General features: G+C 41.3%; 1 protein-coding gene across 1 annotated transcript in view; it reads left to right on the top strand.

The window, feature by feature from the left end:
* Positions 1-320: 320 nt before the first annotated feature.
* Positions 321-24,137, top strand: part of LOC124776201 (lysosomal acid glucosylceramidase-like) — a 175,888-nt gene continuing 152,071 nt past the window's right edge. The window contains exons 1-2 of the mRNA XM_047251035.1: positions 321-350; positions 1,041-1,194. Coding sequence (XP_047106991.1) covers positions 336-350; positions 1,041-1,194 — 169 coding nt within the window. The 5' untranslated portion in view covers positions 321-335. The remainder of the gene's footprint in view (positions 351-1,040; positions 1,195-24,137) is intronic.

Raw genomic sequence — 24,137 nt, 5'->3', positions numbered from 1 at the left:
CTGACGTTTGTCGTAGCAACCGTAATTCTGTGTTTGAATCTTAAGATGCCACAAATCGGCTGGGACCGGTAACTGCAATTAAGAAATGTAATCTACACCGTGAAATGTTGACAAAAATGCACAAAATGGTTCAAATGGCTCTGAGCACTATGGGACTCAACTGCTGAGGTCATTAGTCCCCTAGAACTTAGAACTAGTTAAACCTAACTAACCTAAGGACATCACAAACATCCATGCCCGAGGCAGGATTCGAACCTGCGACCGTAGCGGTTTTGAGGTTCCAGACTGCAGCGCCTTTAACCGCACGGCACTTCGGCCGGCCAAAATGCACAAGAATGTTGCAAAAACCGGTAAGTGTTTTGTGTTGATGCTGTGTATATTTTAAAAACGTTTCGACTTTTTCTTGTCATCGTCTCATACTATTGTTTCATTTTGTGGTTAAACGGCTCAATTCAGAAGTGTCATGTGTCAAATATACGCCAAGGATCATGACGCACATCTGACGCACATATAACGGAACACCCAGACATCGTTCTTGTAAAATTTCTAAATGTTTATTTGTAGGCTCTTTCTCTCTGTAGAGCTGATCGACTAAGAAAATCCACACAGTACTTCGTCCTCTTCGTATTTGTGTATCGGCAAATACTGACTCGCATCATGTGACGGCAAGTAGAAAAGTACAATTATTTGAAACTTCCTGGCAGATTAAAACTGTGTGTCGGACCGAGACTCGAACTCGGGACCTTGCTTGGGTATCTCAGTCGGTAGAGTACTTACCCGCGAAAGGCAAAGGTCCCGAGTTCGAGTCTCGGTCCGGCACACAGTTTAAATCTGCCAGGAAGTTTCATATCAGCGCACACTCCGCTGTAGAGTGAAAATTTCATTCTAGTACAATTATTTGTCCACCGTGGCCAGAAGGGGCTTAAAAGGCGGAAAAGTTCACGTAAAGCAAACGTAAGAGCTGGGAATGCACTTCAAATGTATGTGGCAACAGTTATCTCATTTCGTACTTAGTGCTTAATTGCCAGGTGTATTTCTAGGTGCTCGTAATCTCGTGTGACGTCACGTCTCGCAGCGTGACCAAGTGCGTCGCCGACCAGCGAGTGCGGCGCGCGACTCAGGGACAGCGACAGCGCGACGCAATGCAGGCCGCTCCGCCTACAGCCGCAGCCTTACTGGCAGCTCTGAACGTCGGTAAGTCAGGCTGCCGCGCACACCGTCTCGGGGGTCACAGCTACGTGTTCGATAGCGACCCCAAGCATGTATAACGGTTGTTATCATACGACCCCAGGTCAATATTTGTACCTCTGTAGGTATCTTTGTCCGTCCAAAAAGTGTATAATAAATATTTCGTCTTTGCATTACTAACTTAAAACTTCCTGCGGAGCAACGACTCCACGAGTTCCTCTTTTCGTATAACGTAATTCAATTAGACAATTAGCTGGCTAGTTTGATCTCACGTTTTCTAGTTATCTTTGACCACGCCCCTTTGCACATTCTCTGATTGTCTCTTACGCGTTTAATTTTCTATTCCCTATCACAATCAATGTACAAGTAATTTAGTGCAGTTTCGGTATATGAGGCTGTTGCCGCACAAATTCAGGGCTTATCGATTTCTGTATGCACTGTGTAAACACTTACACAACATTTGCATATCAGACAGGAAAGGCTCATGTTAGTCGTCGAGCTGACTTCGTCCTTCTTTGTGTGTAGCCAAGAAATATATCCTAGCTTTAAACGTGTGCCAGATTTAACAGGATTAGGGTGTTCAAGAATAGTCTGCGCTTCGTATTAACTGTCTTTATTTATGAAACTCCAAGTTTTGTCTATTAGTCATACTTCTTCTTGAGTTAGTTAGTAAATATTTAATCGTAAAGACCGGAAATCTTGAAACTACCAAAACCTGCTGTTATGCCTATTTATTCACACACAACCATAAGCGGTCAAGCGGCCGTCTTCAAGTCAGCCACATATTTGCATTAATAAAAATGTGCAAAATATACAACGTGCGATAGTAAGTCTGGTGAGCTATTGTACACTACATTTTTTTGTGAAAATTTGCAACGCTCAGAAGGAATCGTCTGAATCATTCCAAATTCGGAGCATGCGTACAACTATTTTGTAAAATGAAGAAACCGCACAACAGTTGCTTAATCCACAACCATTTATCGTGGACGCGACTAGTTTCGGAACACTTACAATTTCATCATCTGATGTAAACTGTAATCATGAAAATATTGTGTTATACGACAGTGGGAGCAGATTCTTGAGTCTCAAATGTCATGAAAAGACCCGTGTAGCTAAAATATCTAAAATAAATTAAAAGAGAGAATTGGACATTACCAACAAATAAAATCACTTAACCATTTAGCTCATCCTCACCCCAACATTCTCATGGAACCAAACGTTCTGTGTCAAATGGATAAAAGGGACCTTAAAAAATCCGAAAAAGCGGATATCACGATCAGACACCAAGTCACCAGAATCTTGAAACGTGTAAACAAAGAGGGAGGAGGAGGAAAAAATCACATATTGCGTGGAATTACTTACATGTACTTCATAAAAAACCCATTCCCATATGTACACGATCGGGAACAAACAGGGACACTACGTAACAGTATATAACAGTTGTCAGCAATGAGGCCTCATACGACGCATAGCGCAGGCTTGGTGTGAAACAGATATGTGAGTGTCAGTTGTTTAGCGGGAAAAGCTGGAAATAACAGCAGAAAGGAGACGGAACTACTACAATATTAAGAGGGAAGACGAATTGTATATTCATAAGAAAACAAGGAAAATTACGTTACATGGACAACTTAACCTTCCTGAATAATGTCATAATTACCTGAAGTATTTTTGTGACGCAGGGAAGGGCGTTTATTAACTGCATCGAGAGGATAGGAATGAACATTGGTGGGATTGAACCGGGAATCTAGAAATTACGGAGAGACTTCGTCCCGCTGTAGCCCTCAGTGGTTCACAACGTCGCAACATGCCACAGCACTCCACCCACCCCACCGCCGCCCCACACCGAACCCAGGGTTATGGAAGGTGGGATACTTAAAGTCTTTTCCAGTGTGAACAGTTCACCAATCGCGTTTGTTGCATACTGAACCAGCGCTGTGGGTTGTGTGTGGCCTCAGTATTCACGACGAGTATTTACTATTAAGCCGTTTTCCTGTTTGTATTCCTGGTCCCACAGAACGAGGAAATGGTTTTTATGAAATTTATATGTAATTCCACTCAATATGTGACCTCTCCCCCCCTCCCCCGTTATTGAAATTTAAATGTTTCACTCTGGGGACTTTTGGTGTCCTGTCACTATGTCCGCTTTTTGGACTTTTCTAGATTCTTTTATCCATTTGACACAGAGCCTATGAGAATGTTGGGGTGAGGATGATCTCAGATGGTTAAGTGATTTCATTTGTTGGTAATGTCCTGTTCTCTCTTTTAATTTATTTTAATTCATTTTATAAATTTTAGCCACACAGGTCTTTTCATGACATTTCAGATCAAGGATCCGCTCCCATTGTCGTATAACACAATATTTTCATTATTACAGTTTACATCAAATGATGGAATTATATGTGTTTCGAAACAAGTCGTCTGCACGATAAAAGATTGTGGATTAGGCAAGTGCTGTGGGGTTTCATGATTTTACAAAATGGCTTTTAGTTTTGGCTGCCCCTTAAGAAGAACTCAATGTGTGTAACATTGGAACGTTAGAAAGTGGTTAATATTTCAGAGAGAAGGCCTGCATTTAGTCCCCCCGTCAGTCTCTTTTGTATGACCAAATAGGACAATGGTACACCATGCTCAGCCGGTTCGGAGCCGTTAAACGAAGTGGAAACGACAGCAAAGGGCTCAGTGCCAGCGAGTGAGTAAGAGTGAAAGGGTCAGAATTAATGGCGTCGGCAGTACTAAGTGGGTACGATGGATGCACTCAGGTGGTTTTTAATACTACAACCTTTCTTTTCAATGAATTAACAAGTTTTTGATTTGAATAGTTTAATCAGCTAGCATATAAAAAACTCAAGGAGTGATTAACCCACTTTGTGTTCTTTATACACCAGCTGATCAAAATAATCAAAATAAAAAACCAGTTAACTTGCTGAAAAAAAGGTTGCACTATTAAAAACCACCTGGTTGCATCCAATGTACTAACTTACTCCTTACTGCATTTCTTATCTGGACACTCTTTGGCTACACTAGGATTAATTTAATAAAATAGAGAATTTTTAAATCCAATAATTTTTGGGCTATGGTTTCAGAGAATCTATAATTCCACAGTGAATCAAGCTAATTTAAACAAAAAATTCCAAATCATGAAATTCATTATCATTATTATTATCTTTTCTTTATAACAGTTTGATATTTCCATCTTCCAAAATACTGAAAGTTCCAGTTACTAACTATTTTCAAATGTCTGTCTGGTAAAATAACTGTCAATTCACTATCGAGATCCAAACTTATCTTATCTCAAAATCTATTACGAAAATATTCACAGCCTCTATTCATATATAAAACACTTACAAAAATAATTGTTTTATCATATTGATATAAGAATTCTTTTTTAATTTGTATGTTGACTAAATATTTAGTACTTACATCTCTAGTTATTTGGTTGTACTCTAATTGTACTTAATTCTTTATTTCATCCTCAATTAATCTTATCATAACTTCATCATTCAAATTTTGAAGTTTTTAACAGTTTAAAGCGAATCCTTCATAATTTTCACATAACAGTTAGATTTTGGTCCTGTTGAAACCCAGTTCATAATCCATTTATTATCTTCTGAGTCATCTGTCCATTCACCTAACATATAAACTCAGTTCCACAGGATTTTCACCATTAAGAACATATACTGCACAGTCTTCAGCAAAATATACAATTCTCAATTCCTTCTCCTAGTTTATCTAACATATCGTGCAACCTAAGCTTTGCATTTGATGTAGTGAATGCTGCTATAAAAATATTTCTAGTTGTGTTATTTCCTGCATAATAATCCTTGAAACTCTATTTCATCTGGACTTATCCCTTGCATGATCCCCGTGAGAGTAAGGGATAAACCCTTGCAGGCACACTATCCTCTGTGCCTTCGGTGGCTCAGATGGATAGAGTATCTGTCATGTAAGCAGGAGATCCTGGGTTCGAGTCCCAGTTGGGGCACACATTTTCAACATGTCCCCTATGAAGTATATCAACTCTCTTTGCAGCTAGGGTGTCCATTTAATTATCATTTCATATATATATATATATATATATATATATATATATATATATGAGGTTCATTAATAAATATGCATGATTTCTCATTTCCTCACAATACATCCAGACTGGGTGATTTTATATTAAGTTTACAATATTTTTCATCTATTTCAGTGAACGTCCTTCTACTATTGTTGTTTCTGCAAATAGTAGTGGATGACAGAAATAATGCAGATATTGAATATATATATATATATATATATATATATATATATATATATATATATGAAATGATAATTAAATGTGTATGTGTGTATGTATGTATGTGTGTGTGTGTGTGTGTGTGTGTGTGTGTGTGTGTGTGTTGTTGCTAATATAAATTAAAAAATTTAAAAAAAGCTATTTTTATCAAAGGGAGTCATCATCGATATGGCATAACAAAAGGCTCCTTCATCCACAAAAACTTTCATATAATAATTAGCATATGTTTATGATTACTGATGAACAATATAATCATTGGTTTAAAGCTAAAGATGTTGCAGTAATTTTAGAATGTAAAAAAAAGTAGATAAAACTTTCCAACAAATAGTTGAAGATGACAGAACAATTTTAGAAAATTTAAGCCCATCCAATCTGGAGGGTGTAACTTACAATGAAAAAAATTCATTATTGATCAATAAGGGATGCCTCTACTCCTGAATTTTAAAATCACCAAAAAATAGCTAAACAATTTAAAAATGTGTTCCACATGAAGTTTTACCATGGATGCGTAAAAATGGGGAATATGAAATAAAAGATAAAATAACTCACTTGGAAACTTTAAACAAAATCAAAACTGAAAACATACAAGGCTTAACTGGAGTAATTAATGATGTGAAAAGAATAATAAGTGAAAGAGATACATACATTATTATGATATGTTACTCCTCAACATACGTACAGAATTTATGACCGACTTTCGGTCTTTTTAGGAATATGTGAATATTTGACTATGAATATAATTACTAAGTCACTAGAACACAAAGAAAAAAATTACAATAAACGTCATATATTATTCAAGACAGACATCCAGATTTTGAAGGAATGTTAAGAATTGATTATAAATTTATATCAGTAAATACATATAATTAGCAGTCATAATTATTTTAATGTTTTGAATGGTTTACACTCAAGAAGAAGTGCTTAATGATATATTCGATTGCATTCCACAATTTTTTAAATTATATTCTGTTCTACACATTGGATAAGAAACGTTTTCAGTTAACCATATCCAACACATTCTTTTTGAAAAATAAGATTAAATTTTGTTTTCAAAGTGGATAATTTTTATCAATTACGCATATGGAATAGGTGAGTGGTTCAGCAGCTGCACCATTTGCTGCCTTTAACCTCATCCATTATTTCGTAGTTTCATAATTTTTTTTATGAAAGGTATTGATAATTGTTAATATTTTACATTTTTTCCCTGTTAACTCTATCATTAAATTCAGTAATAAAATTTTCAGACAATATTTTTATATGATATATTATTCAAATTTAATCTGTCTTGAAATTCACTCATACAATCTTCAGACAATTCTTGATACCTAGTTACAGTATTCCAGTATAATTTATCTTCACACTGTAACACGAAATTCTAGCTCAGATGATAAGTGTTCACAATTTAATTTATCTGGCAACTCTCTCTAAAATCATTAAATAAATGTTAACTACATGATATATCATCCCAAATTACTTAATCTTGAAATTCTCTAATAAATCTTCAAATAATTTTTGATTACATGATATACTAACCCAATCAATTTTGCCTTAAAATTCTTTTATAAAATCCTCAGCCAGTTTTTGATATTTATATTTCTTGCCAATTTAATTTATCTTGAAATTCACCAATAGAATTGTCAGAAAATTTTTTATACCTTGATATATACAACCAATCAAAGTTATTTAGAAATTTTCTGATGAAGTTATCAGATATTTAACATTGCCTTACTACACATGGTGAGTCACTAGCTATTGGCGCCAAGAATAACTCTGAAAATATGATTTGAGCTGAAAAATTTGTCGGACAAAAGTTGCATGGGAAAATGGGGGCAATAATGTGAAATTGGATTTTTGTTGCTAGGTGGGGTCACTTCAGAGATATGAAGGTCAACTTTGTTTGTTTTTTTAATGGGGTGCTATCGTTTGCTACTTATTTCCTGACATGAGCTATCGAGACGAATGCAATGATGTGTAACAGTAAGGTCTTTGAAGGTCAAAAAAGGTCAAAAAGGTGGCATGAACGTCCATTTACAGGAGGTTGGCATCAATGCAGGACTTATCATGGACTGAGTGGCATTCCTTATCACATTGGCACTTACTGAAGCATATGCTCTGGCAATTCCTTCTCACATATCTTCAGGTACAGTTGGAACATCTTTATAAACAATGGCTTTTACAAATCCCCAAAAGAAAATATCCAGAGGCGCCAAATCAGGCGAACGAGCTGGCCAAGACACGTCTCCTCTGCATCCAATCCAACGATTTGGGAATTAGCTCTGCAACTCATTTCTAGCTATCAGCGAAAAATGTGCTGGGCAACCATCATGTTGATCCCACATTCTGTTCCTTGTTCCTAAAAGTATTTCTTCCAATGACAGACCTAAGGTGGAGCTCACCATCTGAAGCATCATCGATAGAACCGACTGTGGTCCTTTGGTGCAGAGCTGAGTGGAGGGTCTGAATCAGAGGCACAGGTGGTTCTGTGACCATGTGGGCTGCAGATTACTTGACTTGAGCCAACGGGTGGTGGGTTTCCGGGTTCCGCTTAATAGGTCAGGAGTCCGCTACACACAAGAGGCGGCTATACAGGTAGGGCGGGCTGTGTGGAAAGGACTGGGCGGTTATTTAGGTTAGAGGGTCTCAGGGAACCACAGAAGGGATGTCCGTCTAAAAATGGGCAGTGTTTAGTCAAGAACCAATTTTAAAAACAGAATTCTTATTTCAATATAATAAAAGATTTGTTCTGGAAAATTATAGTACAATGCCATATGGCTTTAAAACACAGTAACGTAGTTGTAGAAACGATTGGTATTGTAGTTGTAAATTGTTATAGCTGTGTTGGGGAAGAACCAGAGCTCCAAGCCCTAAGAGAAAGCACTGAAGCTCAAATAGTTGTAGGTACAGAGCGAGTTTAAGCCGGAAATAAGTTCAACCGAAATTTTTTCAAACGATCTAACAGTGTTCAGAACGGATAGATTAAATACAGTTGGTGGTGGAGTATTTATTGCTGTCAGAGGTCGTGACTTCCATCTAGCCTCGATAAGATGGAAAAATTATACGTTTAAAGCCGGCGACAGGAATTAAACGTCATCCGAAATTGTACTGAATGCTTTTTCAGAAAATTATTTTGAACAATTAGTTCATGAGCCCACTCGAAGCATAAATGGTTGCGAAGCATACTTGACGTTTTAGCAACAAATAATCCTGGCCAAATAGTGAGTATTGTGACTAATACAGGGATTTGCGACCACAAGGCAGTTGCTGCTAGGCTGAATACCGTAACACCTACAACCATAAAAAAGAAACACAAAGTATATCTATTTACAAAAGCTGAAAAAATGCTCTTAACGCCTTTATAAGAGACGGTCTTCACTCCTTCCGATCTGATCATGTAAGTGAAGAAAAGTTGTGGAATGTTTCCAAAGAGATAGTATCGACAGCAATTGAGAGATACATACCACATAAATTGATAAGCGATGGTACTGATCCCCCATGCTCCACAAAACGGGTGAGATCGTTGTTGCAGAAGCAACGAAAAAAGAATGCTACATTTAAAAGAACGCAAAATCCCTAAGATTGGCAAAGTTTTACAGAAGTTCGAAATATGGCGCGTACTTCAATGCGAGATGCTTTTAATAATTTCCGCAACGAAATTATGTCTCGAAATCTGGCAGAAAACCAAAAAGAGATTCTGGTCATACATAAAGCGCACCAGTGGCAAGACGCAATCAATACCTTCACTGCGCGATAACAACGGTGAAATTCAAATGGTTCAAATGGCTCTGAGCACTATGCGACTTAACTTCTGAGGTCATCAGTTGCCTAGAACTTAGAACTAATTAAACCTAACTAACCTAAGGATATCACACACATCCATGCCCGAGGCAGGATTCGAACCTTCGACCGTAGCAGTCCCGCGGTTCAACGGTGAAGTCACTGGCGACGTGCCACTAAAGCAGAGTTATTAAACACGGTTTTCCGAAACTCCTTCACCAAAGAAGACGAAGTAAATATTCCTGAATTTCAATCAAGAACAACTGCCAAGATGAGAAACATAGTAGATATCCTCGGTGTAACGAAGCAGCTTAAATCACTTAATAAAGGCAAGGCCTCCGGTTCAGATTGTATACCAGTGAGGTTCCTCTCAGCGTATGCTGATAAAATAGCTCCATATTTAGCAATTGTATACAACCACTCGCTCACAGAAAGATCCGTACCTAAAAACCGGAAAATTGCTCACATCACACCATTACCCAAAAAGGGAAGTAGGAATAATTCGCTGAATTACAGGCCTATAACATTAACGTCGATTTGCAGTAGGGTTTTGGAGTATATACTGTATTCGAACATTATGAAGTACCTCGAAGAAAACGATTTATTGACACATAATCAGCACGGTTTCAGAAAATATCGTTCTTGTGAAACACAATTAGCTCTTTATACTCATGAAGTAATAAGAGCTATCGACAGAGGATGTAAAGTGATTCCATATTTTTAGATTTTCAGAGGGATTTCGATACCGTTCCTCACAAGCGTCTAAACAAACTGCGTGCCTATGGAGTATCGCCTCAGTTGTGCGACTGGATTCGTGATTTCCTGTCAGACAGGTCACAGTTCGTAGTAATATACAGAAAGTCATCGAGTAAAACAGAAGTAATATCCGGCGTTCCCCAAGGAAGTGCTACAGGCCCTTTGTTGTTCCTAATCTATATAGGAGATAATGCGAGTAGCCGTCTTAAATTGTTTGCAGATGATGCTGTCATTTACCGTCTTGTAAAGTCATCAGATGGTCAAAACGACTTGAAAATGATTGAGATAAGAAATGTGCGAAAAGTGGAAATTGATCCTGAATAAGGAAAATTGTGAAGTTATTCACATGAATACTAAAAGAAATCAGCTAAATTTCGATTACGCGATAAGTCACACAAATCTGAAGGCTGTAAATTCAAATAAATACTTAGGGATTACAATTACAAATAACGTAAATTGGAACGATCACATAGATAATATTGTGGGTACAGCAAACCCAAAGACTGCGATTCATTGGCAGAACACTTAGATGGTGCAACTGGTCTACTAAAGAGACTGCTTACACCACGCTTGTCCGCTCTATTCTAGAGTATTGCTGTGCGGTGTGGGATTCGAATCAGGTGGGACTGACGGATGACATCGAAAAACTGCAAAGAAGGGCAGCTCGTTTTGTATTATCGCGAAATAGGGGAGACAGTGTCACAAACATGATACGTGAATTGGAGTGGCAATCATTAAAACAAAGTCCGCCTCCGTTAGCTGAGTGGTCAGCGTGACAGACTGTCAATCCAAAGGGCCCGGGTTCGCCGAAGTGGCGTCAAATCGAAAGACCTGCACCAGGCGAACGGTCTACCCGACGGGAGGCCCTAGCCACACGACATTTCATTTCATTTCATTAAAACAAAGTCGTTTTTCGTTTGACGGTATCTTCTCATGAAATTTCAATCACCAGTTTTCTCCTCAGATTGCGACAACGTTCTGTTGGCACCTACCTTCATAGGGAGATATGATCATCATGATAAAATAAGAGAAATCAGGGCTCGCACAGAAAAAATTAAGTGCTCGTTTTTCCCGCGTGCCGTTCGAGAGTGGAACGGTAGAGAGACAGGTTGAAGGCGGTTCATTGAACCCTCTGACAGGCACTTTATTGTCAATACCAGAGTAATCACGTAGATGTAGATGTAGAATGTTTCTTCCAGGAATGTGGTGTACTTCCTACCATTAAGATGTCCTTCGATGAAATAGGGGCCTATAATACTGTCCTCCAGAATCCCACACCATACATTTACCGACCACAGTTTTTAGTGTGCAACTTGCTGCATGATTTTCAGATGCCCAATACTGCAATATGCAAATTAACATTTCCATGGTTCGTGAATGTAGCCTCATCAGTAAATAAAATCAAATTAATCTATATGTCATCCCTCTGAATCTGAAGTTGAGCCCTTCGATAGACTTTAATGCGACGCATACAATCCGTACCAGTTAATTCTTGGTGGAGACTGATATGGGAAGGATGATATTTATGAAGATGCAGAAAATGGACAACACTACTCTGGCTCATGTCAGATTCCCTTGCAATTTGACGTGAAGTAAGAGAAGGATCTCGAACCACAGTGGCAAGAGTACCATTTTCCGTTTCTTGGTTATTAACTTTCTTTTACTGGATATGTTTCCGATGTGTTAAAGGTGCACTTGTTCTCAATTTCTCACACACATATTTAAATGTATGACATGTTGGTTGAGTACGTTGAGGATGTCTTTCAGTGTGTAAGTCTCTAGCTCTCACTGAATATTTGTTGGCTTTCTCCATAAATGAGAAGCATTATGACTTGTTCTTCGAAGGAATACATCATTCAAATTAGCTTGATTCGACGATACTAGTCTGACCATTCCTGTTAGTGTTGTATTGTGAAACCGTCGAATGGTGTTGACATGTCAATGGCACGTTGGATGGATACGCCATACTCGGCGAATATTTACTATTTGCACGCTAAACGAGGGAGAATTGTCAGAGCATGTGCTTCGATAAGTGCTGGAGTGGTAAGGAATACCACTCAATCCATGATAATGTACCGATGCTGCCGCGCGCTAATTCAAGCTCGCCGGTGTGTGTGTGTGTGTGAGTGTGTGTGTGTGTGTGTGTGTGGTGTGTGCGCGTGTGTCAGTGCAGTGCTGTGCGTTCGTAATTACTGTACACGACGGCTGAGTAGATCCGTGCCTCCTGGCTTGTGTGGACGAGTACTGTTTTCTCTCCAATAACTGCGGAAGTTTTTCCAGGATTAAGGATCCTTCTGTAGAGGCCGGAAGCAAATTTTGTAACTCCGATCAGTCCATGCACGCCGGGCGTCGTCAGATACGCGCTCGCAATAAAGTTATTGTTGCTGAACTGAAGGTCTTTATTCTTCTGAATCACGTTAAGCAAAGGTCGGACAGCCACCAGTTTAGCTGAACCCGACAAGTGGTGACCCCGACGTGATCCAAGCAGAAACCGACGTGATTAAGAAGAAGCAGGCGTGATCAACGTAAGTAACGAGCACATAATGACCGAACAGCAGGCCGTCTCCAGGATTGCAGTCCGTTTGCCGCCGTTCTGGCCCGACAACCCAGTACTCTGGTTCGCACAGGCAGAGGCAAGTTTTGGCTGCGTTGGAATAACGGTCGACGCAACTAAATTTGCGCTGATTGTGAGCCAGCTCGACCAACGTTACGCAGCCGAGGTGCAGGACATAATCACAGCACCGCCCGAGGCTGGAGCTTATGGCAGGCTAAAATCAGAGTTGATTCGACGGGTGGCCGCGTCACAAGAGGACCGGATACTTCAGGTTCTGACGCAGGAAGAAATTGGCGACAGGAAGCTTTCTCAATACCTGAGACGTCTACGCAGCAAAGTTGACACAGTTACTGTGCCAGACAGTCTGCTCAGAACGCTGTGGAGCAGTAGGTTGCCGCCGCAAATAAAAGCCATAATCGCCTCACAAACGGACATGCCGCTGGATGACGTGGCGCAGCTAGCAGACCGGATTCAGGACGTAATAACACCGGCTCAGGTCAGCACAGTCGCGGCGTTGGACAACAGCACAAGCAGTACCGCGTCTGTAGCACGGGCCGACCATGATTCACTCGCGGCCAAGGTTGAGCTTCTGTGCGCCCAGGTCAGTGCGCTGCTGGCACGTGACGACGACAATAATAGAAGAAGCCGATACAGACGGCGGCTTTCGAGAAGCAGATCTTCCGGTGGTACTACCACTCCGCAAGGCGAGGTACCGTTGTGCTGGTACCACCGACGATTCGGCGATCAGGCAAGGAAGTGCACATCGCCATGCTCGCACCCAAACACCACCGGCGGTCGACAATAGGCGGGCCGGCCGCGGTGGTCTCGCGGTTCTAGGCGCGCAGTCCTGAACCGCGCGACTGCTACGGTCGCAGGTTCGAATCCTGCCTCGGGCATGGATGTGTGTGATGTCCTTAGGTTAGTTAGGTTTAAGTAGTTCTAAGTTCTAGGGGACTGATGACCACAGCTGTTAAGTCCCATAGTGCTCAGAGCCATTTGAACCATTTTTTGACAATAGGCGCAACCGACTGCCAGTTATCCTCCAAACGGCTGTTTGTTACCGATAGGAGTTCCGGCGTAAAGTTTTTAATTGACACTGGATCGGACCTGAATATCATACCACGAACAGCCATACATCGTTGCCGGCCGCCAACTGCCTTTCGTCTGATGGCTGCCAACAGCTCTTCCATCGCAACATATGGCACACAGAGGATGGAGCTTAATTTCGGCCTACGTCGCTCGTACGAGTGGAATTTTACAGTGGCTGACGTCACGGAGGCGATCGTCGGGGCTGACCTTCTGGCCCACTACCACCTGCTGCCGGACGTCGCGAACGCACGCTTGGTAGACAGCGTCACTGGCTTAACAGTCACGGGTTTCCGTCGCAACACCGCAACGCACAGTGCCAAGTTGGTCCATGCTACGGAGGGTGAGTACACTGAATTACTGCTTAACTATCCGAACTTGACCAGGCCGCCAGGAGCTCCCAGGTTCATACCACATGACACGGTGCATCACATTCAAACGACTGATGGTCCGCCAGTAGCGTGGCGAACTAGGCGTCTCGCTCCGGACCGACTGAAGATAGCGAAGGCAGAATTTGACGCCATGATTCGCGAGGGCAAATGCGGCCATCTAAGAGCCCGTGGTCCTCCGCATTACATCTTGTTCCGAAGAAGGGTGGAGCTTGGCGCCCATGCGGTGACTACCGTGCGCTTAACGCGCGAACAGTGCCGGACAGATATCCCGTTCCGTTACTGAGGGATTATAATCACGCTTTACATGGTGCCACGGTGTTCACAGTTCTGGACTGCGCTAAAGCGTATACACAGATTCCGGTGGCCGATTACGACATTCCAAAGACTGCAATAATAGCGCCTTTCGGTTTATCTGAAAGCAAATTTATGACTTTCGGTTTACGCAATGCCGCTCAGACTTGGCAAAGGTTTATAGACTCGGTTCTCCAGGGGTTGCCGTTTTGTTTTGCCTACCTGGACGATGCGTTAGTTTTCTCTGCTGACCATGAACAACACCGACAGCATCTGCGAGAGATTTTCGAGCGATTGGAGCTTTATAGTGTCTTCTTGAACGTGGACAAGTGTGTTTTTGGGCAGTCAGAGGTGACATTTCTCGGCCATAAGATTTCTGCTGAAGGCTCTCTTCCTCTGTCCGAGAAGGTGGACGCTATCTTGCAGCTACCCCGACCAACTACGATCAAAGAATTACGTCGTTTTTAGGGGATGCTCAATTTTTATCGACGACACCTTCCCCACGCTGCGGAGCTGCAGGAACCTTTGACGGCGGCATTATCAGGCCCTAAAGTAAATAGCAAGTCTCTGATACAGTGCACAGAGGACATGTGTTCTGCGTTCGAGGCAACAAAGAGGAGCATGGCCGACGCGGCGCTTCTCGCACACCCACGGCTCGACGCGCCATTAGCAATTGTCGTAGACGCGAACCAGACGGCGATCGGAGCCGCGTTACAACAATGGTCGGACAACGCATGGCAGCCACTGGCGTATTATTCCCACAAGCTTTCGCCTGCACAGAGAAAATGGAGCACATACGACCGTGAGCTCCTGGCGGTATACCAAGCAGTGAACTAATTCCGCCCCCCAAGTGGAAGCGCGAACTTTCACGATATATACAGACAACAAGCCACTCACGTTCGCCTTCCGTCGGAATAGTGTCAACTGCTCCCCCCGTCAATTTCATCACCTTGAGTTCGTGGCCCAGTTTACTAACGACATTAGACATATTTCTGGGATCGACAACATTGTTGCGGATTGCCTATCACGGATCAGCAGTGTTTCCAGTACCATAGACTTTTCTGCACTGGCAGAGGCACAGAGAGACGACGAAGAACTCCTTGCCTATGTAAAAGATACGGCTTCCGCATTGCAACTGAAACTCGTTGATGTTCCAGTGGAAGATACACAGCTATGCTGCGACGTTTCTCGCGGCCGACCTCGTCCCTTTCTGACGCCGGCTTTTAGAAGACAAGCCTTTGATACAGTACATGGATTGTGCCATCCAGGGGTACGCCCGACATTCCGCCTAGTATCGCAACGTTTCGTGTGGCCGGGCATGCAAAAAGACTGCCGCGAGTGGGTCAGATCATGCCTTCAGTGCCACCGCTGCAAGATTAACCGCCATGTACACGCACCGATCGGCGATTTTCCTGATACCACCGCCCGCTTTGCCCACGTTCATTTGGATGTAGTCGGACCACTTCCACCTTCGAACGGACAAAGATATCTGTTTACAATCATCGACCGTTTTACACGTTGGCCGGAGGCAGTGCCGGTGGATAATATAGCAGCAGACACATTAGCTTCCGCTTTTGCAATGACTTGGTTGGCAAGATTTGGGTGCCCGCTAAATATTACCACTGACCGCGGACGGCAATTGAATCTCACAGCTGGCCAAGTTCTGTGGTTACACCCACCATAAGACCACAAGTTATCACCCAGCAAGCAACGGAATGATCGAACGCTGGCATCGTTGTTTGAAGGCCGCGCTCATGTGCCACGGAGAAACCTGGACAACCGCACTACCAGTGGTCTTATTAGGCTTACGGGCGACTTTCAAACCAGACCTGGGGTCGTCAGCTGCAGAACTGGTTTATGTAGAAACACTGCGCATTCCTGGTGACTTTGTAGACGCTGATGCCAAAGAGACAGTTGCTGCTGGCCAGCCGGATTTCTTGAGGGACCACGTATCAAAAATTCGCCCTCCGAAAGCCACACGTCATGGCAAGCCGCCCACTTTTTGGCACCAGAACCTGGAACAATGTCGTCATGTCATGCTCCGCACCGAGGGTGTTAAACCACCTGTACAAGCTCCTTATTCTGGTCCATATGAAATGCTACGGCGCAGTGCCCACACGATGGATATCCCAGTGAACGGCAAAACCACAACTGTTGCGTTGAATCGGGTTAAACCTGCGTATGCTTTTCCTTACACCCGACTAGCGGCACAACTACCGCTGCTCCAGACACTGACGCCACATCTCCGGCGCCGGCTCTTCAACATCCGCCGCCCAACGCAGCACAACATCCGCCTCCTGACGTTGTTCCTCCTCCCCCGACGCGGACGACCCGTTCTGGACGTCGGGGGCACTTTCCGGCGCGGTATCTCGACGCCGACGCTCCGCTTCCGCCCGGGGGCTGATGTAGCGACGCTGCCGCGCGCTAATTCAAGCTCGCCGGTGTGTGTGTGTGTGTGTGTGTGTGTGTGTGTGTGTGTGTGTGTGGTGTGCGCGCGTGTGTCAGTGCAGTGCTGTGCGGTCATAATTACTGTACACGACGTCTGAGTAGTTCGGTGCCTCCTGGCTTGTGTGGACGAGTACTGTTTTCTCTCCAATAACTACGGAAGTTTTTCCAGGATTAAGGATCCTTCTGTAGAGCCCGGAAGCAAATTTTGTAACTCCGATCAGTCCATGCATGCCGGGCGTCGTCAGATACGCGCTCGCAATAAAGTTATTGTTGCTGAACTGAAGGTCTTTATTCTTCTGAATCACGTTAAGCAAAGGTCGGACAGCCACCAGTTTAGCTGAACCCGACAATAAGAAGATTCCAGCATTGTACAGATACCAATGGCCATAATTTCGAACACCTTTTGTAAATGGACGTTCATGTCACCTTTTTGACCTTCATTGACCTTCAAAGGCCTTACTGTTACACATCATTGGATTCGTCTCAATAGCCGCTATCAGAAAATAAGTACCACACTATAGCATCCCATTTAAAAAAAAGCAAAGTTGACCTTCATATCTATGACGCAACCGAACCCAGCAGCAAGAGCCAACGTTATATTATTGCCCCTCTTGCCCCATGCAACTTCTGTCACACAAACATTTCAGCTACTATAATACATTCGCAGTTATTCTAGGTGCCAATTGTTAGTGACTCATCCTGTAAGTCCCAATTTAATTTATCATGAAATTCTCTAATGAAGTTTTCAGATAATTTATAATATCCTGGAATTAGATTTTTCCATACAGCTTCTCCACATGGATTTCCCTTTTAAATATAATCAGCATAATATCCATACATTTCATTTATTGAATACGATTCATATAATTGCCAAAAACTTATTTTTTACACATAAGATGACTCATCTGTATAAGTTGTTGTGTTTTAGCTTTTACTTCATTCACCTCATTGTGTCTGTTACATTATGATTATTGTTAGTAAGATCATGCACCAAAGGTGCATTAGTCACAGAGAGGTGATTAATAGTTTGTTGTTGGTCCAGTTTTGAATGTTCTTTCATTCCTAGGTGCTTTGCTCCAGCTTCTGATTTGTTAACTTTTAGAGTTTGTAGGCTCTCCATACATTTCTATTAGGAAAATAAAAACTGACCATTTCTAGATGCATACAGTTAATATTTTGTGCTTTATACATTATAGTGTTAATTCAGAAGGGGTGAAACCTCACTCTGGAACTTATAAATAAATTAAAAAACATTTACTAGAATAAACTAAATATTATTTTCATTAAATAAATTCGTATTTTCTGCCATACAATATTTTATCTTGATTAGGTCAGTGACTATTATAATTAGAAAACCTTCCTGGAAGATGGTTTCCAGGCAATGCGGCAACAACTTTAAAATAATGTTCCTTGGCATACTGCTTCGATGTGGCAGTGTATATAACCTTTTCTTTCTTCATTTATATTACATCAGATATCATACATTTTAGTTGTAGTCACTCATTATCATTATATTTTAACTATTATTGTAATTGTTGATTTTGATTCTCATCTATTTTTAGTCTCTTTGCAAACTGCAAAAATAAAATATACTGTGAAAGTTGCGCTGAATATAATTTAGTAGAGATGTAGGAAGGTAACTGGATTAGCTCAACAGTGTATCACAAATTAAAAAAAAAGTCAATTAATGGAAACTGCGAAAGTGTTAAATCACAGAGATGCTTTTTATGGTGTCTGTAAACACACAATAAAATGATGAGCTAGAGAAGATGGTGTTGTCACAAAAGTAAGGTATTTCGACGTTTGTAGTCTTTATCCCAATGTAGAAGTTTACGATTTTTATCCTGAAAAACATACAATAAAATATATAAACCAAGATATGATAATAGCAAATGGTACAGATTTATAAAATATAAACTATTGGCAACCAGATGTTTGTATAATCATGTTTCGCAATACAAATAAAGATTGAGAAAAATGAAAGACTGTTTCCAGAACGGTTTATGAAAGACTCTTTCAAGAAAGACTGTTGTTCTTCTGTGAGTCAAATGTGCACAAGAGAAATGTCCACAAGAGGAATGTGCAGAAGGGAAATGGGCAAAAGACAAAAACATAAACTATTGGCACCAAGCCGTTTGTATCATCATGTTTTGCCAGTACGAATAAAGACTAATAAAAATGAAGCACTGTTTCCAGAATGTTTCATGAAAGACTGTTTCATGAAAGACTGTTGTTTCCTTTGTGTGTCAAATGTGCAGAAGAGAAAACAAATAAACTTAATCACATTGATGAGGAAAGAAACTTTATTAGAAATTGGACAACTGAAGAAACGAAGAAAGCTGTAGAAGGAAATAAAATTTTAGATGTCTGTGAAATAAAAGTAAAGCAGTGTGTTGCTTAAAAATTACGTGGAAAAGCTTAAGGGAAAAAAAACTAGAAAGCCACAAACACAGTTCTGAAGATGATGACATGTATGTCAAATAAGTCAAAGAAAAATTGGATATTGACTTAGATACTCATAAGACAAAAGAAAATGCTGTAAAATGCGCCATTGGTAAAATATGTCAGAATTCCACATGGAAAAATTTGGACAATGTCAAAACAAGAGCTGAACATAGTATGGCACACTCTTAGAAAAATCTTATCAAATATCATTGGACGATCACTTATAGAATATAGATATAAGTTATTTTAATGACAGTATTGCCCAGATGAAATACAGTTTCAAGGATTATTAAGTAGAAAATAACACAGCTACAAATATTTTTAAAGCAACATTCACTAAATGAATTGCAAGCTTAGACTATATGTAATGTTAGATAAACTAGGAGGAGAAATTGCATATTTTGATTCAGACAGTTTACTATATATACACTCCTGGAAATGAAAAAAAGAACACATTGACACCGGTGTGTCAGACCCACCATACTTGCTCCGGACACTGCGAGAGGGCTGTACAAGCAATGATCACACGCACGGCACAGCGGACACACCAGGAACCGCGGTGTTGGCCGTCGAATGGCGCTAGCTGCGCAGCATTTGTGCACCGCCGCCGTCAGTGTCAGCCAGTTTGTCGTGGCATACGGAGCTCCATCGCAGTCTTTAACACTGGTAGCATGCCGCGACAGCGTGGACGTGAACCGTATGTGCAGTTGACGGACTTTGAGCGAGGGCGTATAGTGGGCATGCGGGAGGCCGGGTGAAGGTACCGCCGAATTGCTCAACACGTGGGGCGTGAGGTCTCCACAGTACATCGATGTTGTCGCCAGTGGTCGGCGGAAGGAGCACGTGCCCGTCGACCTGGGACCGGACCGCAGCGACGCACGGATGCACGCCAAGACCGTAGGATCCTACGCAGTGCCGTAGGGGACCGCACCGCCACTTCCCAGCAAATTAGGGACACTGTTGCTCCTGGGGTATCGTCGAGGACCATTCGCAACCGTCTCCATGAAGCTGGGCTACGGTCCCGCACACCGTTAGGCCGTCTTCCGCTCACGCCCCAACATCGTGCAGCCCGCCTCCAGTGGTGTCGCGACAGGCGTGAATGGAGGACGAATGGAGACGTGTCGTCTTCAGCGATGAGAGTCGCTTCTGCCGTGGTGCCAATGATGGTCGTATGCGTGTTTGGCGCCGTGCAGGTGAGCGCCACAATCAGGACTGCATACGACCGAGGCACACAGGGCCAACACCCGGCATCATGGTGTGGGGAGCGATCTCCTACACTGGCCGTACACCACTGGTGATCGTCGAGTGGACACTGAATAGTGCACGGTACATCCAAACCGTCATCGAACCCATCGTTCTACCATTCCTAGACCGGCAAGGGAACTTGCTGTTCCAACAGGACAATGCACGTCCGCATGTATCCCGTGCCACCCAACGTGCTCTAAAAGGTGTAAGTAAACTACCCTGGCCAGCTAGATCTCCGGATCTGTCCCCCATTGAGCATGTTTGGGACTGGATGAAGCGTCGTCTCACGCGGTCTGCACGTCCAGCACGAACGCTGGTCCAACTGAGGCGCCAGGTGGAAATGGCATGGCAAGCCGTTCCACAGGACTACATCCAGCATCTCTACGATCGTCTCCATGGGAGAATAGCAGCCTGCATTGCTGCGAAAGGTGGATATACATTGTACTAGTGCCGACATTGTGCATGCTCTGTTGCCTGTGTCTATGTGCCTGTGGTTCTGTCAATGTGATCATGTGATGTATCTGACCCCAGGAATGTGTCAATAAAGTTTCCCCTTCCTGGGACAATGAATTCACGGTGTTCTTATTTCAATTTCCAGGAGTGTATATTGTTAATGGTGAAAATCCTGTGGGAATGGGTTATATTTAAGGTGAATTGACATATGAATTAAAAGACAATAAATGGTTAAAGGATTCACAAAAAACTGTAAAAATTTTCAAAAATTTAATGGTGATGCTATGATAAGATTAAATGAGGAGGAAGGAAAAAATAAAGTACAATTAGAGTACAACGATTTAAAAAAGAATTTAAAAAAGAATTCATATTTCAATATGATAAAAGATTTGTTCTTGAAAATTATAGCAATGCCATATGGCTTTAAAATTGTTAACAAATTTTTATTCTATATAAATAGAAGGTTTTTTAAACAAGCTCAACAATGTTAGAATACTAATATGTTTAAAAATATTAGTGAGGTAAAGTAAGTGTTTTATGTAGCATTAGAGGCTGTAAAATAATTTTGGAACTCGATAATGAATTGAAAGTTATTTTACCCAAGAGATATTTGAAAATAGTTATTAACTGAAATTTCTGATGTTTTTATGATGGAAATATTAAACTGAATTGTAAAGAAAATAAGAAACTTAAAAAGAACCATAATGAATTTCATGATTTTGTGTATTTGATTTAAATTAACTGGATTCCTTATGGAGTTATAGATGCTCTGAAACCAGAGCCTAAAAATTATAAATCATCTATTTTTTAAAATTAATCCTAGTGCATCCAGAATTTCCAGATAAAGTGTGTAATAAGTAGTAAGACGGTAAATTGGGTGCAATCAGGCAGTTATTAGTATTCAAACCTTTTTGCATTGAATTAACGAGTTTTTTATTTCGATTAGTATAATCAGCTATCATATAAAGAACACAAGGTGGTTGATTCACACAATGATGGACTACTAAAAACCATCTTAATGCAGCTAGAGTACCCACTTGCTACTGTCAAGGAAACGTGTTTGTGTACAGACACTGCATATTATACAGGGAATCCTGCTATGACAGTGACACATGTGTGAGATCAGTGGACAGAAATGGGTCGTGCACAGCCACAAGTAGACTTGAACCACACCAAGTGGCCACCATGTGGGATGACAGCCATCTTGTCCACATGGCCGTAACCGACAGAGCAACTAAAACCACAGTATTGGCTCGACAATGCAACATTGGAACGGGTGTGAGCACGTCTGCATTGACAGTTCGACGCCGTCTGCTGAGGATTGATGGCACGATTGCCACTGTGTTGGCACCCACTAACCGCAAACTACAAATTTCTCAGATTACAGTGGACACGTGAATGCCATCACTGGTGTACTGTTCGGCAAAATGTTGTGCTTTTGGAAGAGACCTGCATGAACTTGTCCTACTTGGTGATCACAATCGGGCAGACTGCTTTGTTGAGATCCATAGCGGACTAAGGCCAGGTGTGATGGTTTCGGGCCACTGGCTACAACTTGCGATCTCGCCTCCTCGTATAGAGGGCAACCTGAACAACAGCCGCCACATCAGGGAGAATGTAGAGGCCGAAGTACTATCCATCATGCTGGAGGTACATAAATCTTCTTGGTGTGTTGACAGTCTTCTTTGCTTTCAGGAAAAGTTATGAAAATCCTCATCAGAAGATAACTGTATGGTTTTAATACACTTTTCTTTTTGCTTTTGCCAGCTCTTTTACTTACAGCTTGAAGATATCCAATTGTACGTTTTTAACACTGTTTAATGGCTGTGTATTTCTTACTAGTACCATTAGCCATTATCAAGTACTACATGCTCTTTTCGTTTTTAGACAGTTTTTCTCAGTCATTAGGTGTAGCACTTTTGTAGTGAGGTACTAATTGCATGGTACAGGCTGTCCAGCGAAGGAGTCCCTGATTTCAAAATTAAATGTGTCGAAAATTATTGTGAAAACTGTAAAAAATCTATATAGAAGTTTTGAAGTAGAAGAAAAGCTGCTGACAGATGGCGCTGCAATCGAAATTAGTAGTGCCTAAAGTTGTAAAACGACAGTACGCTACTGTAGACAATTGTAAGTGTGTGTAAACCTCCCTAGTTTTCCTGGTAGCTTTAGTCAGTTAAGGTCGTAACCTTATTACATGTATATTGGGTGTGCTTCATAACTGTTAGGAGCTACCGCATTCTGATTGCTATTGTTGCTATGAGTTCCCTAATAGAAACTGGAAGCAGTAAACTGTCTAAAGCTGAGTAAGAATATATAAAGGGCCGCTTAACTTAAGGAACATTTTGCTTCTACATAGTTATCCTCCAGTCAGTAACTTAAAAATAAGCAGTAATTACAGCAAAATAGAAATTTTCAACGTTTCATTTAAGTTTTTTCGAAAATTGTTGATTTTTGATATGAAACTGAGGGCTATTGTTGTAAAAATAAAAATAAACAAGTTTTTCATACAGTTCTAGAAAACGCTATTTCCTCAAAACAGATAACATTAAAAACAAAAGGGAAACAAAAACGAATCAAACATTGCTTCAGCTTAAATAAAATATGTTTCTGTTATTATTAAGTAACTTTCACACTTATCACTAATAACAAGAAACTCTTGTCTTTGATCATGATGAAGAATGTTCTTATGAGTACAAAATAGCAACAACAATTATGTAGCTTTTTTTTTGTCCGTGCATGTAAGCTGCACTTGCATCAAAAGTAATTGCTTTGGTTACATTCATTTATGTGTTCAACTTAGTCTTATTATTTACAAAATTCAATATTTATTTTATAAGAATATAAAATACACAATGAACTACTGCTGAATGTCTTGTGATTCTAATTATGTGCAAAAGAAATAAAAACAAAGAGAAGTCGTCCACTCCCAGTTTCTCCCTCACATATTCATTCGTATTTTTTCCCTACCAATGCTACCAGTATTACTGGTAAGCCTACCATTTAACAAGTCATTTATCTACTATACCATAACTACCGAACTGTAGTTTAGGTAGAGTACAACTCCAACTCTGGTAGTGCTTATAAATAGGACTCTGCAGCTCAGAGCGATCAATTCCACCACTGAAAAGTGAAAACAGGTTAGCATACCGAAGAAAGAGGTTGAAATCATGTATTCCACTGAACAATGTGGTTTTCTGGTACGAGAATGAGCAGCAGACGTGGC

This window comes from Schistocerca piceifrons, chromosome 2, assembly GCF_021461385.2.
Source record: "Schistocerca piceifrons isolate TAMUIC-IGC-003096 chromosome 2, iqSchPice1.1, whole genome shotgun sequence".
NCBI lineage: Eukaryota > Metazoa > Arthropoda > Insecta > Orthoptera > Acrididae > Schistocerca > Schistocerca piceifrons.
This window is presented reverse-complemented; position numbering and strand designations above follow the sequence as displayed.